Here is a 17,415-nt window from a genome sequence, read left to right as displayed (position 1 = left end):
CTGATGTTGATCCCTGTACAGGGACAGCAGCCATAACAGGTTTTAACCTAACCAGGCTGGAACAATCACCTGGCTCAGGTTATAACCTTTAACCTTACCAGTCTGGAACATCCACCTGGCTCAGGTAATAACATTTAACCTAACCAGTCTGGAACATCCACCTGGCTCAGGTTATAACCTTTAACCTTACCAGTCTGGAACACTCACCTGGCTCAGGTTATAACCTTTAACCTAACCAGGCTAAAACACTCACCTGGCTCAGGTAATAACCTTTAACCTTTACCAGTCTGGAACATCCACCTGGCTCAGGTAATAACCTTTAACCTTACCAGGCTGGAACATCCACCTGGCTCAGGTAATACCTTTAACCTGTCAGTCTGTAACATCTACCTGATCAGGTCTCCACATAACCAGTCTGACAAACCTGGCTCAGTTATAACCTTTAACCTAACCAGTCTAAAACACTCACACTCCAGTCTCCATATAACCCTGTCTGGAAAATCCAGTCTCCACATAACTCTGTCTAGACAACTCCAGTCCCCACATAACTCTGTCTAGACAACTCCAGTCTTCACATAACTCTGTCTAGACAAATCCAGTCTCCACATAACTCTGTCTAGACAACTCCAGTCCCCACATAACTCTGTCTAGACAAATCCAGTCCCCACATAACTCTGTCTAGACAACTCCAGTCTTCACATAACTCTGTCTAGACAAATCCAGTCTCCACATAACTCTGTCTAGACAAATCCAGTCTACACATAACCCTGTCTAGACAAATCCAGTCTCCACATAACTCTGTCTAGACAAATCCAGTCTCCACATAACTCTGTCTAGACAACTCCAGTCTCCACATAACTCTGTCTAGACAAATCCAGTCTTGTCTATGTCTATGTGTGTACTGTAACTCTACCTGACGTTTCTCTCCAGGTGTGTCGTCCATACGATCCAGCCCGTGTCACCGTGATTACATAGCATTGGGGGCAGGGACTCTGAGACTGAGGGCGGGGTTATTCTGCGTGTTTCCTTATTTGGATGTGCGGACGTTGTTGCTCGCCGCCGAGGTGTGCTCCGATTGGAGGTTTGTGGCGCGACACCCAGCCGTCTGGACACGGGTACGACTGGAGAACGCCAGAGTCTCCGCTAAGGTAACGCGCCTTCATCGTCATTATTGATGTCATTGATATAATCGCAGTGAAGTTGCGTTCATGTTGTGGTCTATTTCAGTTCTGTTTTAGTACATGGTTGTGTTTCACTCCTGGTCTCACTGTGCGGTTGTGGTTCATGTATGTTAATGTTATGTTATTTTATGGTTGTGGTTAATGTATGGTAATGTTATGTTATTTCATGGTTGTGGTTAATGTATGGTAATGTTATGTTATTTTATGGTTGTGGTTCATGTATGGTAATGTTATGTTATTTTATGGTTGTGGTTAATGTATGGTAATGTTATGTTATTTTATGGTTGTGGTTAATGTATGGTAATGTTATGTTATTTTATGGTTGTGGTTAATGTATGGTAATGTTATGTTATTTTATGGTTGTGGTTAATGTATGGTAATGTTATGTTATTTTATGGTTGTGGTTCATGTATGGTAATGTTATGTTATTTTATGGTTGTAGTTAATGTATGGTAATGTTATGTTATTTTATGGTTGTGGTTCATGTATGGTAATGTTATGTTATTTTATGGTTGTAGTTAATGTATGGTAATGTTATGTTATTTTATGGTTGTAGTTAATGTATGGTAATGTTATGTTATTTTATGGTTGTAGTTAATGTATGGTAATGTTATGTTATTTTATGGTTGTGGTTAATGTATGGTAATGTTATGTTATTTTATGGTTGTAGTTAATGTATGTTAATGTTATGTTATTTTATGGTTGTAGTTAATGTATGGTAATGTTATGTTATTTTATGGTTGTGGTTAATGTATGGTAATGTTATGTTATTTTATGGTTGTAGTTAATGTATGGTAATGTTATGTTATTTTATGGTTGTATGGTAATGTTATGTTATGTTATGTTGTTAATGTATGGTAATGTTATGTTATTTTATGGTAATGTTATGTTATTTTATGGTTGTGGTTAATGTATGGTAATGTTATGTTATTTTATGGTTGTAGTTAATGTATGGTAATGTTATGTTATTTTATAGTTGTGGTTCATGTATGGTAATGTTATGTTATTTTATGGTTGTGGTTCATGTATGGTAATGTTATGTTATTTTATGGTTGTGGTTAATGTATGGTAATGTTATGTTATTTTATGGTTGTGGTTAATGTATGGTAATGTTATTTTATGGTTGTGGTTAATGTCGGCGCCGGACTTCCGGCGCCGACAGAGATGGCCGCCTCGCTTCGCGTTCCTAGGAAACTATGCAGTTTTTTGTTTTTTTTACGTGTTATTTCTTACATTAGTACCCCAGATCATCTTAGGTTTCATTACATACAGTCGAGAAGAACTACTGAATATAAGATCAGCGTCAACTCACCATCAGTACGACAAAGAATATGTTTTCCGCGACGCGGATCCTGTGTTCTGCCTTACAATCAGGACAACGGAATGGATCGCATGCAGCGACCCAAAAAAACGACTCCGAAAAAGAGGGAAACGTAGCGGTCTTCTGGTCAGACTCCGGACAAGGGCACATCGCGCACCACTCCCCAGCATTCTTCTTGCCAATGTCCAGTCTCTTGACAACAAGGTTGATGAAATCCGGGCAAGGGTAGCATTCCAGAGGGACATCAGAGACTGCAACGTTCTCTGCTTCACGGAAACATGGCTTACTGGGAAGACGCTATCCGATGCGGTGCAGCCAACGGGTTTCTCCACGCATCGCGCCGACAGAAACAAACATATTCTGGTAAGAAGAGTGGCGGGGGCGTATGCCTCATGACTAACGAGACATGGTGTGATGAAAGAAACATACAGGAACTCAAATCCTTCTGTTCACCTGATTTAGAATTCCTCACAATCAAATGTAGACCGCATTATCTTCCAAGAGAATTCTCTTCGATTATAATCACAGCCGTATATACCCCCCCCCCCAAGCAGACACATCGATGGCTCTGAACGAACTTTATTTAACTCTTTGCAAACTGGAAACCATTTATCCGGAGGCTGCATTCATTGTAGCTGGGGATTTTAACAAAGCTAATCTGAAAACAAGACTCCCTAAATTTTACCAGCATATCGATTGCGCAACCAGGGGTGGTAAAACCTTGGATCATTGTTACTCTAACTTCCGTGACGCATATAAGGCCCTGCCCCGCCCCCCTTTCGGAAAAGCTGACCACTACTCCATTTTGTTGATCCCTGCCTACAGGCAGAAACTAAAACAAGAGGCTCCCACGCTGAGGTCTGTCCAACGCTGGTCCGACCAAGCGGACTCCACACTCCAAGACTGCTTCCATCACGTGGACTGGGACATGTTTCGTATTGCGTCAGATAAAAATATTGACGAATACGCTGATTCGGTGTGCGAGTTCATTAGAACGTGCGTTGAAGATGTCGTTCCCATAGCAACGATAAAAACATTCCCTAACCAGCAACCGTGGATTGATGGCAGCATTCGCGTGAAACTGAAAGCGCGAACCACTGCTTTTAATCAGGGCAAGGTGTCTGGCAACATGACCGAAAACAAACAGTGCAGCTATTCCCTCCGCAAGGCTATTAAACAAGCTAAGCGTCAGTACAGAGACAAAGTAGAATCTCAATTCAACGGCTCAGACACAAGAGGCATGTGGCAGGGTCTACAGTCAATCACGGACTACAAGAAGAAACCCAGCCCAGTCACGGACCAGGATGTCTTGCTCCCAGGCAGACTAAATAACTTTTTTGCCCACTTTGAGGACAATACAGTGCCACTGACACGGCCTGCAACGAAAACATGTGGTCTCTCCTTCACTGCAGCCGAGGTGAGTAAGACATTTAAACGTGTTAACCCTCGCAAGGCTGCAGGCCCAGACGGCATCCCCAGCCGCGCCCTCAGAACATGCGCAGACCAGCTGGCCGGTGTGTTTACGGACATATTCAATCAATCCCTATACCAGTCTGCTTAAACATTCACTACTGTTCCCACATGCTTCAAGAGGGCCACCATTGTTCCAGTTCCCAAGAAAGCTAAGGTAACTGAGCTAAACGACTACCGCGCCGTAGCACTCACTTCCGTCATCATGAAGTGCTTTGAGAGACTAGTCAAGGACCATATCACCTCCACCCTACCTGACACCCTAGACCCACTCCAATTTGCTTACCGCCCAAATAGGTCCACAGACGATGCAATCTCAACCACACTGCACACTGCCCTAACCCACCTGGACAAGAGGAATACCTATGTGAGAATGCTGTTCATCGACTACAGCTCGGCATTCAACACCATAGTACCCTCCAAGCTCGTCATTAAGTTCGAGACCCTGGGTCTCGACGCCGCCCTGTGCAACTGGGTACTGGACTTCCTGACGGGCCGCCCCCAGGTGGTGAGGGTAGGCAACAACATCTCCTCCCCGCTGATCCTCAACACGGGGGCCCCACAAGGGTGCGTTCTGAGCCCTCTCCTGTACTCCCTGTTCACCCACGACTGAGTGGCCACGCACGCCTCCAACTCAATCATCAAGTTTGCGGACGACACAACAGTGGTAGGCTTGATTACCAACAACGATGAGACGGCCTACAGGGAGGAGGTGAGGGCCCTCGGAGTGTGGTGTCAGGAAAATAACCTCACACTCAACGTCAACAAAACTAAGGAGATGATTGTGGACTTCAGGAAGCAGCAGAGGGAACACCCCCCTATCCACATCGATGGAACAGTAGTGGAGAGGGTAGCAAGTTTTAAGTTCCTTGGCATGCACATCACAGACAAACTGAATTGGTCCACTCACACTGACAGCGTCGTGAAGAAGGCGCAGCAGCGCCTCTTCATCCTCAGGAGGCTGAAGAAGTTTGGCTTGTCACCAAAAGCACTCACAAACTTCTACAGATGCACAATCGAGAGCATCCTGGCGGGCTGTATCACCGCCTGGTACGGCAACTGCTCCGCCCTCAACCGTAAGGCTCTCCAGAGGGTAGTGAGGTCTGCACAACGCATCACCGGGGGCAAACTACCTGCCCTCCAGGACACCTACACCACCCGATGTTACAGGAAGGTCATAAAGATCATCAAGGACATCAACCACCCGAGCCACTGCCTGTTCACCCCGCTATCATCCAGAAGGCGAGGTCAGTACAGGTGCATCAAAGCTGGGACCGAGAGACTGAAAAACAGCTTCTATCTCAAGGCCATCAGACTGTTAAACAGCCACCACTAACATTGAGTGGCTGCTGCCAACACACTGTCATTGACACTGACCCAACTCCAGCCACTCTAATAATGGGAATTGATGGGAAATGATGTAAATATATCACTAGCCACTTTAAACAATGCTACCTTATATAATGTTACTTACCCTACATTATTCATCTCATATGCATACGTATATACTGTACTCTACATCATCGACTGCATCCTTATGTAATACATGTATCACTAGCCACTTTAACTATGCCACTTTGTTTACTTTGTTTACATACTCATCTCATATGTATATACTGCTCTGTACCATCACTCATTCATATATCCTTATGTACATATTCTTCATCCCCTTACACTGTGTATAAGACAGTAGTTTTGGAATTGTTAGTTAGATTACTTGTTGGTTATCACTGCATTGTCGGAACTAGAAGCACAAGCATTTCGCTACACTCGCATTAACATCTGCTAACCATGTGTATGTGACAAATAAAATTTGATTTGATTTGATTTATTGTTATGTTATTTTATGGTTGTGGTTCATGTATGTTAATGTTATGTTATTTTATGGTTGTGGTTGTGTTATGGTAATGTTATGTTATTTTATGGTTGTGGTTAATGTATGGTAATGTTATGTTATGGTTGTGGTTAATGTGTGTTAATGTTATGTTATTTTATGGTTGTGGTTAATGTATGGTAATGTTATGTTATTTTATGGTTGTGGTTAATGTATGGTAATGTTATGTTATGGTTGTGGTTAATGTGTGTTAATGTTATGTTATTTTATGGTTGTGGTTAATGTATGGTAATGTTATGTTATTTTATGGTTGTGGTTAATGTATGGTAATGTTATGTTATTTTATGGTTGTGGTTAATGTGTGTTAATGTTATGTTATTTTATGGTTGTGTTTCATGTATGTTAATGTTATGTTATTTTATGGTTTTGTTTGTGTTACGGTAATGTTATGTTATTTTATGGTTGTGGTTGTGTTATGGTAATGTTATGTTATTTTATGGTTGTGGTTAATGTATGGTAATGTTATGTTATTTTATGGTTGTGGTTAATGTATGGTAATGTTATGTTATTTTATGGTTGTGGTTAATGTATGGTAATGTTATTTTATGGTTGTGGTTGTGTTATGGTAGTGGTTCATGTATGGTAATGTTATGTTATGGTTGTGGTTAATGTGTGTTAATGTTATGTTATTTTATGGTTGTGGTTCATGTATGTTAATGTTATGTTATTTTATGGTTGTGGTTAATGTATGGTAATGTTATGTTATGGTTGTGGTTAATGTGTGTTAATGTTATGTTATTTTATGGTTGTGGTTCATGTATGTTAATGTTATGTTATTTTATGGTTGTGGTTAATGTATGGTAATGTTATGTTATTTTATGGTTGTGGTTGTGTTATGGTAATGTTATGTTATTTTATGGTTGTGGTTAATGTATGGTAATGTTATGTTATTTTATGGTTGTGGTTAATGTGTGTTAATGTTATGTTATTTTATGGTTGTGGTTCATGTATGTTAATGTTATGTTATTTTATGGTTGTGGTTAATGTATGGTAATGTTATGTTATGGTTGTGGTTAATGTGTGTTAATGTTATGTTATTTTATGGTTGTGGTTAATGTATGGTAATGTTATGTTATTTTATGGTTGTGGTTAATGTGTGTTAATGTTATGTTATTTTATGGTTGTGGTTAATGTGTGTTAATGTTATGTTATTTTATGGTTGTGGTTAATGTGTGTTAATGTTATGTTATTTTATGGTTGTGTTTAATGTGTGTTAATGTTATGTTATTTTATGGTTGTGGTTAATGTGTGTTAATGTTATATTATTTCATCGTTGTGGTGGTGTTATGGTTGTGTTGTGGTTGTGTTGTGGGTTGTGTTATAGTTGTGTTAGGGTTGTGTTTCAGTTCTTAGTGACCATGTTTCAGTTGTGTACTCAGACCCAATACCTATTGTTGTTGTGTTGTGGTTGTGTTATAGTTGTGTTGTGGTTGTGTTATGGTTTCTCCATGGTTGTGTTATGGTTCATCCATGGTTGTGTTATGGTTATGTTATGGTTGTGTTGTGGTTGTCTTGTGGTTCATCTATGTAAACATGTTAGAGTTAATCTATGGTTGTGTTATGGTTGTGTTATGGTTAATCTATGGTTGTGTTATGGTTGTGTTATGGTTAATCTATGGTTGTGTTATGGTTAATCTATGGTTGTGTTATGGTTAACCCTATGGTTGGTTTATGGTTGTGTTATGGTTAATCTATGTTTGTGTTATGGTTAATCCATGGTTGTGTTATGGTTGTGTTATGTTTGTGTTATGGTTGTGTTGTGGTTGTGTTGTGGTTGTGATGTGGTTGTGTTATGGTTTCTCCATGGTTGTGTTATGGTTGTGTTTCAGTTCCTAGTGACCATGTCTCAGTGGTGTACTCAGACTCATTCCCTGGTGCTCCAGAACCTCAGACCACGACTGCGGCATCGAGATGAACGCAGAGAGGACTATGACAAGACCACACGGTAACCCCCATTAATATTGAACGAGGACAGTAAACACACACTACTGGACCGCACAGTAAACATACACTACTGGACCACACACTACTGGACCACACAGTAAACATACACTACTGGACCACACAGTACTGGACCACACAGTAAACATACACTACTGGACCACACAGTAAACATACACTACTGGACCACACAGTACTGGACCACACAGTAAACATACACTACTGGACCACACAGTACTGGACCACACAGTAAACATACACTACTGGACCACACAGTAAACATACACTACTGGACCACACAGTAAACATTCACTACTGGACCACACAGTAAACATTCACTACTGGACCACACAGTAAACATTCACTACTGGACCACACAGTACTGGACCACACAGTAAACATTCACTACTGGACCACACAGTAAACATTCACTACTGGACCACACAGTAAACATTCACTACTGGACCACACAGTAAACATACACTACTGGACCACACAGTAAACATTCACTACTGGACCACACAGTAAACATTCACTACTGGACCACACAGTAAACATACACTACTGGACCACACAGTAAACATTCACTACTGGACCACACAGTAAACATTCACTACTGGACCACACAGTAAACATACACTACTGGACCACACAGTACTGGACCACACAGTAAACATTCACTACTGGACCACACAGTAAACATACACTACTGGACCACACAGTAAACATTCACTACTGGACCACACAGTAAACATACACTACTGGACCACACAGTAAACATTCACTACTGGACCACACAGTAAACATTCACTACTGGACCACACAGTAAACATTCACTACTGGACCACACAGTAAACATTCACTACTGGACCACACAGTACTGGACCACACAGTACTGGACCACACAGTAAACATTCACTACTGGACCACACAGTAAACATTCACTACTGGACCACACAGTAAACATTCACTACTGGACCACACAGTAAACATTCACTACTGGACCACACAGTAAACATTCACTACTGGACCACACAGTAAACATTCACTACTGGACCACACAGTAAACATTCACTACTGGACCACACAGTAAACATACACTACTGGACCACACAGTAAACATTCACTACTGGACCACACAGTAAACATTCACTACTGGACCACACAGTAAACCTGCATTAGGAGGTGTTTGCTACACAGTAAACCTGCATTACATTTACATTTACATTTAAGTCATTTAGCAGACCTCACAGTAAACCTCCACACAGTAAACCTGCATTACTAGGAGGCCTCCACACAGTAAACCTGCATTAGGAGGCCTCCACACAAACCTGCATAAACCTGCATTAGGAGGCCTCTACACAGTAAACCTGCATTAGGAGGCCTCCACACAGTAAACCTGCATTAGGAGGCCTCTACACAGTAAACCTGCATTAGGAGGCCTCTACACAGTAAACCTGCATTAGGAGGCCTCCACACAGTAAACCTGCATTAGGAGGCCTCCACACAGTAAACCTGCATTAGGAGGCCTCTACACAGTAAACCTGCATTAGGAGGCCTCTACACAGTAAACCTGCATTAGGAGGCCTCTACACAGTAAGGAGGAGGAGCCTGTGTGACTGTCTTTCCAGGGGCTGTCTGGAGGGAGGTGTGGAAGCGTTGCTGAGATCAGCGGGAGGCAGTCTAATGGTTCTCAGAGTGTCTCACTGTCCTCACGTCCTGACTGACCGCTCCCTGTGGCTGGCCAGCTGCTACTGTAGGAACCTACAACACCTCACATACAGGTAAACTACAACACCTCACATACAGGTAAACTACAACACCTCATATACAGGTAAACTACAACACCTCACATACAGGTAAACTACAACACCTCACATACAGGTAAACTACAACACCTCACATACAGGTAAACTACAACACCTCACATACAGATAAACTACAACACCTCACATACAGGTAAACTACAACACCTCACATACAGGTAAACTACAACACCTCACATACAGGTAACCTACAACACCTCACATACAGGTAAACTACAACACCTCACATGTGTGTGGGTGTCTCTGTGTGTGTGTGCGGGTGTCTCTGTGTGTGTGTGTGTGTGTGTGTGTGTGCGGGTGTCTCTGTGTGTGTGTCAGGAGTTCGTCAGACCCCATGGGTCATGAGGTGGTGTGGGCTCTAGGAGCAGGCTGCAGAAACATGACATCCCTGCAGGTGGCGCCACTACACCCCTGGTGAGTAGTAATGCCGGGGGAGTCGTGAATTACATTTAATTTTGGGGGGGTAATTTAGGAGATGCTATTATCCAGAACGACTAAATTTATACCCTAATATTTCTAATTTTAAGAAATTAGAGTTAAGAAAAATATATACTAAATAAACTGAAGTCAACACAATAAAATAACAATAACGAGGCTATATACCGGTAACAAGTCAATGTGCGGGGGTACAGGTTAGTCGAGGTAATTGAGGTAAAGTGTGCATGTAGGTAGAGTTAAAGTGACATAGATAATATCAGCGTTTAAACAAAGCGGGGGTTAATGCAGATCGTCCAGGTAACCATTTGGTTAATTGCTCTTATAGCTTGGGGGTAGAAGCCTTTTGAACCTAGACTCGGCACTCCGGTGCCACTTGCCATGTGGTAGCAAAGAGAACAGTCTATGACTTGTGTGGATGGAGTCTTTGACAATTTTTAGGGACTTCCTCTGACACCGCCTGGTATAGAGGTCCTGGATGGCAGGAAGCCCAGTGGCCCCAGTGATTGGCCCCAGTGATGTACTGGATCGTACGTACTACCCTCTGTAGCGCCTTGTGGTCAGACGCCGAGCAGTTGCCAAACCACGCAGTGATGCAACCAGTCAGGAAGCTCTCGTTGGTGCAGCTGTAGAACCTTTTGAGGATCTGGGGACCCATGGCAAATGTTTTCAGTCTCCTGAGGGGAAACAGGCATTGTCATGACTGACTTGGTGTGTTTGGGCCATGATAATATGTTGGTGATGGAAACTGTCGACCCTCCACTGCAGCCCCATCGATGTGAATGGGGTCGTATTTGGCCCTCCTTTACCTGTAGTCCACGATCAGCTCCTTTGTCTTGCTTGCGCAGAGGGAGAAGTTCATGTCCGGGCACCACACTACCAGGTCTCTGACCTCCTCCCTATAGGCTGTCTCGTCGTTGTCTGTGATCAGACCTACCACTGTTGTGTCGTCAGCAAACTTAATGATGGGGTTGGAGTCCTGCATGGCGACGCAGTGGGTGAACAGGGAGTACGGGGGACTAAGCATGGCCCCTTCAGGGACCCATTTAACATTACATTTACATTACATTTAACTTACAAATCATTCACCCTATGACATCCAGTGGAACAGTCACTTTACAATAGTATCTAAAACAACATTCCTAGGTATTCCTTAAAGACCCCGTGTTGAGGATCAGTGCATTCACCCTACCACTGGCCTCCCATCATTCTAACATCCCTATAGGAACATGCCCTTAATGATGGGGTTGGAGTCCTGCATGGCGACGCAGTGGGTGAACAGGGAGTACCCCCCTTCACTTTACAATAGTGCATCTAAAACTTAAGGGGGGTGAGGGACCCCGTGTTGAGGATCAGTGTGGCAGAATTGATGTTGCCTACCCTTACCACTTTTGGCCTCCCATCCTATTCTAACCACCTCTCACCGGCTTTGTATTCATGTTACCTGATGAAACTGCTGTATAATATGATCTTATTGTCATCTGAAGCACATTCAGATGTCATAAATCAGCATTGCAGAGATCTCCCTGTCCTCTGCCGTGCCTTGATTGTATTACTGCTGATGATATCTGGAAATGTGCATGTACACCCTGGCTCATCTACTGTTGCTAGACCCAATTCTGATTTGTGCTCTGATATCTGCATCACTGATTTCTGCTCTCGTAAAAGCCTGGGTTTTCTGCACATTAACACTAGAAACTTATTACCTAAAATGGATCAATTGAAAGTGTGGGTTCCCAGCTCCAATCCAGATGTTGGTCACTACTGAGACGTGGTTCAGGAAGAGTGTTTTGAACACTGATGATAAACGTTCTGGTGACAACCTTTTGGAGAAGACAGGTCTTCCAAAGGTGGTGGAGTGGCAATATTTACCAAGGATCACCTTCAGTGCTCGGTTGTCTCCACCAAGTCTGTCCCCAAACAATTTGATTTGCTGGTTTTAAGCATTAAACTTTCAAATAGCTTTTCGTTGACTGTCTCTGTGTTATCATCCTCCATGAGCACCGGCCTGTACCCTCCCTGCCATAAGCTCTCTCCTGGCACCTTACACCAAGTCTGAATTTGTCCTGCCAGGTGACCTAAACTGGGACATGCTTAAACCACCTGACCAAGTTCTAAAGCAATGGGACTCCCTAAATCTTTCTCAGATTATTACCAATCCCACAAGGTATGACTCCAAACACCCAGAAAAGACTACTCTCCTCGATGTTATCCTCAATAATAATCCTGAAAGGTATCAGTCTGGTGTTTTCTGTAATGACCTTAATGATCACTGTTTTACAGCCTGTGTTAGTAATGACTGCTCAGTGAAATGACCTGTCCTGATGTGTCATAGATGCTTGCTAAAAAACTGTAATGAGCAAGCCTTCCTTCATGAACTGGCCTCTGTAAAATGGTATAGAATCAGCTTGATCCCCTCTGTCGAAGACGCTTGGACCTTCTTATTTTATATTTTCAGTGGTATTGTTCACAAACACACCCCCATAAAGAAAATACGAATTAAAAACAGGTTAGACCGTGATCTTGCAGAGTTACTCCACCTCAAGAATTGCATTTGGTGAAATGCTCGGCACACACTCACACTCAGGCTGACTGGCTCTCGTTCAGGCAAATTAAAAATAAGTGCACTCAGGCTATCCGGAAGTCCAAAGTTAGTTACTTTAAGGAGCAGTTCTCTCTCTGTAGGTCGAACCCCAAGAAGTTCTGGAAAACGGTTAAAGACCTGGAGAATAAACCCTCCTCCACAGCTGTCCATGTACCTTAATGTTGATGATGTGGTTGTTAATGACAAGAAGCACATGGCTGAGCTCTTTAATCAGTCACTGAGTCCGAGGTGCTAAAGGAGCTCCTTAAACTTAACCCCCAAAAAACATCTGGGTCAGATGGTTTAGACCTTTTCTTCTTTAAGGTTGCTGCCCCTATCATCGCCAAGCCTGTCTCTGACCTTTTCAACCTGTCTCTTATTTCTGGGGAGGTTCCCATTGCTTGGAAGGCAGCCACAAACCGTCCTCTACTTAAAGGGGAAGATCAAGCTGATCCTAACTGTTATAGGCCAATTTCTATTTTGCCCTGTTTATCAAAAGTGTTGGAAAAACTTGTCAATAATCTACTGACTGGCTTTCTTGATGTCTATAGTATTCTCTCTGGTATGCAATCTGGTTTCCGCTCAGGTTATGAATGTGTCACTGCAACCTTAAAGGTCCAAAATGATGTCACCATTGCCCTTGATTCTTAGCAATATTGGGCTGCTATTTTTATTGACTTGGCCAAAGCTTTTGATACGGTAGACCATTCCCTTCTTGTGGGCCGGCTAAGGAGTATTGGTGTCTCTGAGGGGTCTTTGGCCTGGTTTGCTAACTTACTCTCTCAACGAGTGCAGTGCATAAAGTCATAACTTCTGCTGTCTCAGCCACCGCTGAGAGTACACCGAAGCTCGATTCTAGGGCCCCACGCTCTTCTCAATTTATATCATCAACATAGCTCAGGCAGTAGGAAGCTCTCTCATCCATTTATATGCAGATGATACAGTCTTATATTCAGTTGGTCCCTCCCTGGATTTTGTGTTAAATGCTCTACAACAAAACTTTCTTAGTGTCCAACAAGCTTTCTCTGCCCTTAACCTTGTTCTGAACACCTCCAAAACAGAGGTCATGTGGTTTGGTAAGAACAATGCCCCTCTCCCCACAGGTGAGATTACTACCTCTGAGGGTTTAGAACGTGATGTAGTCACCTCATACAAGTACTTGGGAGTATGGCTAGACGGTACACTGTCCTTCTCTCAGCACATATCAAAGCTGCAGGCTAAGGTTAAATCTAGACTTGGTGTCCTCTATCGTAATCATTCCTCTTTCACCCCAGCTGCCAAACTAACCCTGATTCAGATGACCATCCTACCCATGCTAGATTACGGAGACATTACTAGATCGGCAGGTAAGGGTGCTCTCGAGCGGCTAGATGTCCTTTACCATTCGGCCATCAGATTTGCCAACAACGCTCCTTACAGGACACATTACTGCACTCTGTACTCCTCTGTAAACCGGTCATGTCTGTGTCATGACGTTGGCCTCTTTGCGTATTGCAAAGCCCCATCCCCCTCTCCCTGCCTCCCCCTTGCCCCCTTCAACTAGGTTGCTGTGGTCACAGAGACGTCGTAAATTCCTGAGGATCTCCTCATGGACACACAGTATAGAGAGAGTAGATTTTCATAGAGGACAAAGGAAATCCTTCCACCTCACAGAACTTGAGGTACGAACAAATTTCATATTCAGGAGAAAGTATAGAAGATCGGTGAAGAATCCAGCTACGAACTGGTCCGTTTGTTACCACTTGGGAAGCTCATGGGAGACGGTGTGGCCACATTACCATAACGCCGTTTATATAATAGCCTCAGATATGAGGTTTACATCTAATTGTTGTATAAGATGAATGAGTGAGTATGATACTGTTTACACAATTTTACAATGTGATTTTGGACTGTTTAATGAAGGAAAACTCAAAAAGGGAATTGGATTTGAACTAAATCAGAGGACCGCCCCTGAGCCCAGTTAGGATCAGACATCTTGGACCGCCCCTGAGCCGAGTTAGGGTCAGACATCCTGGACCGCCCCTGAGCCCAGTTAGGATCAGACATCTTGGACCGCCCCTGAGCCCAGTTAGGATCAGACATCTTGGACCGCCCCTGAGCCCAGTTAGGGTCAGACATCCTGGACCGCCCCTGAGCCCAGTTAGGGTCAGACATCCTGGACCACCCCTGAGCCCAGTTAGGATCAGACATCTTGGACTGCCCCTGAGCCCAGTTAGGGTCAGACATCCTGGACCGCCCCTGAGCCCAGTTAGGATCAGACATCTTGAACCGCCCCTGAGCCCAGTTACGGTCAGGCATCCTGGACCGCCCCTAAGCCCTGTTAGGGTCAGGCATCCTGGGACAGCCCTTTTCGGCCCTTCCGAATAAAACCCACCTCTGGTTTTCGATCAGCAGACCGAGTTTACCTCAATTGCGAGATGGCTAAAGGTTGCAGACCATGTTTTTCTCCATTAGGAGGACAAAGGTTGTAGACCATTGCTGACTCTTTTAACCATACGACGTGGTTAAACTCTTAGACTATCGATACCGACAGAATAAGAACAAGTCTTTGATATTAATTACTAGTCTGCAGCTAGAAATTCGGTATCATTGAACGCGAAGAACGACAACCGCCAAAACATCCATTCGATAACAAATGTCACTCTGAACAATCTGTAGCTCAGTTGGTAGAGCATGGCGCTTGTAATGCCAGGGTAGTGGGTTCGATTCCCGGGACCACTCATACGTAGAATGTATGCACACATGACTGTAAGTCGCTTTGGATAAAAGCGTCTGCTAAATGGCATATATATATAACCACAACCGAAAGAGAGAGAGGGAAAGAGGGACAATTCCAGCGACCAAGATGACACACTGAGCGTAAATATATATATTGATTGCAATTGTTCCCGAATGAGTTCATGTGTAAAGGACTCAATTGTTATAATTATCACTCTGTAGTGACTTCTTCGTCGACCCCCACTTCCCCCTTTGTCTAACAAGCTGCCATGCCGGTTTAGCCCACTAGGGGGACATTCTTCTATCATTTCATGTAACCACATTTACCTTGTTTGTTTGTTTATGCATTTCTGTGAATTACTTAGTTAGTAATAAATAAATGATTCAAGACAATTGATGTATGGATGACTCATAGTGAAGACTGGGTTCGTGCAGATAACCAACCATTTACGATGTTTGGAATGAGACTAACGTGAGGTAAAGTAAATAATTCATTCATTCGAAGACTAATTGATCAGATAAAATATCTAAAACGTTATTTTAGGAAATGATAACTTTGTAATCTGAATATTTTTCCTTGGTGCACAGGAAGTGATCTGAATATAAGGGTGCTCTCTAGTGGCTAGATGTTCTTTACCATTCGGCCATCAGATTTGCCACCAATGCTCCTTATAGGCCACATCACTGCACTCTATACTCCTCTGTAAACTGGTCATCTCTCTATACCCGTCGTAAGACCCACTGGTTGATGCTTATTTATAACACCCTCTTAGGCCTCACTCCCTCCTATCTGAGATATCTACTGCAGCCCTCATCCTCCACATACAACATCCATTCTGCCATTCACATTCTGTTAAAGGTCCCCAAAGCCCACACATCCCTGGGTCGCTCCTTTTTTTAGTTCGCTGCAGCTAGCGACTGGAACGAGCTGCAACAAACACTCAACCTGGACCGTTTTATCTCCATCTCTTCATTCAAAGACTCAATCATGGACACTCTTACTGACAGTTGTGGCTGCTTTGTGTGATGTATTGTTGTCTCTACCTTCTTGCCCTTTGTGCTGTTGTCTAATGTTTGTACCATGTTTTGTGCTACTAATATGTTGTGTTGCTGCCATGCTATGTTGTTGTCTTTAGGTCTCTCTTTATGTAGTATTGTGCCAAATACTGTCTGTACCATGTTTTTGTGTTGCTATCATGCTGTGTTGTCATGTGTTCCTATCATGCTGTGTTGCTACCATGCTGTGTTGTCATGTGTTGCTGCCATGCTGTGTTGTCATGTGTTGCTACCATGCTGGGTTGTCATGTGTTGCTGCCATGCTGTGTTGTCATGTGTTGCTATCATGCTGTGTTGTCATGTGTTGCTGCCATGCTGTGTTGTCATGTGTTGATACCATGCTGTGTTGTCATGTGTTGCTATCATGCTGTGTTGTCATGTGTTGCTATCATGCTGTGTTGTCATGTGTTGCTATCATGCTGTGTTGTCATGTGTTGCTATCATGCTGTGTTGTCATGTGTTGCTATCATGCTGTGTTGTCATGTGTTGCTATCATGCTGTGTTGTCATGTGTTGCTGCCATGCTGTGTTGTCATGTGTTGCTACCATGCTGTGTTGTCATGTGTTGCTACCATGCTGTGTTCTCATGTGTTGCTATCATGCTGTGTTGCTACCATGCTGTGTTGTCATGTGTTGCTATCATGCTGTGTTGCTACCATGCTGTGTTGTCATGTGTTGCTATCATGCTGTGTTGTCATGTGTTGCTATCATGCTGTGTTGCTAGCATGCTGTGTTGTCATGTGTTGCTATCATGCTCTGTTGTCATGTGTTGCTATCATGCTGTGTTGTCATGTGTTGCTATCATGCTGTGTTGCTACCATGCTGTGTTGTCATGTGTTGCTGCCATGCTGTGTTGTCATGTGTTGCTACCATGCTGTGTTGTCATGTGTTGCTGCCATGCTGTGTTGTCATGTGTTGCTGCCATTATGTGTTGTCATGTGTTGCTATCATGCTGTGTTGTCATGTGTTGCTGCCATGCTGTGTTGTCAT

The 17,415-nt window shown here is 43.2% G+C and overlaps 1 protein-coding gene across 1 annotated transcript in view; it reads left to right on the top strand.

Annotated features, from left to right (window-relative positions):
* LOC124013897 (F-box only protein 41-like) overlaps positions 1–17,415 on the top strand; it is a 64,944-nt gene that overhangs the window by 31,881 nt on the left and 15,648 nt on the right. Inside the window, exons 6-9 of the mRNA XM_046328448.1 lie at positions 931–1,148; positions 7,696–7,811; positions 9,439–9,591; positions 9,952–10,047. Coding sequence (XP_046184404.1) covers positions 931–1,148; positions 7,696–7,811; positions 9,439–9,591; positions 9,952–10,047 — 583 coding nt within the window. The remainder of the gene's footprint in view (positions 1–930; positions 1,149–7,695; positions 7,812–9,438; positions 9,592–9,951; positions 10,048–17,415) is intronic.

The sequence above is a fragment of the Oncorhynchus gorbuscha genome, linkage group LG25 (assembly GCF_021184085.1).
Source record: "Oncorhynchus gorbuscha isolate QuinsamMale2020 ecotype Even-year linkage group LG25, OgorEven_v1.0, whole genome shotgun sequence".
NCBI lineage: Eukaryota > Metazoa > Chordata > Actinopteri > Salmoniformes > Salmonidae > Oncorhynchus > Oncorhynchus gorbuscha.
Note: the sequence above shows the minus strand (reverse complement) of the source record. Positions and strands in the feature narration are given on the sequence as shown.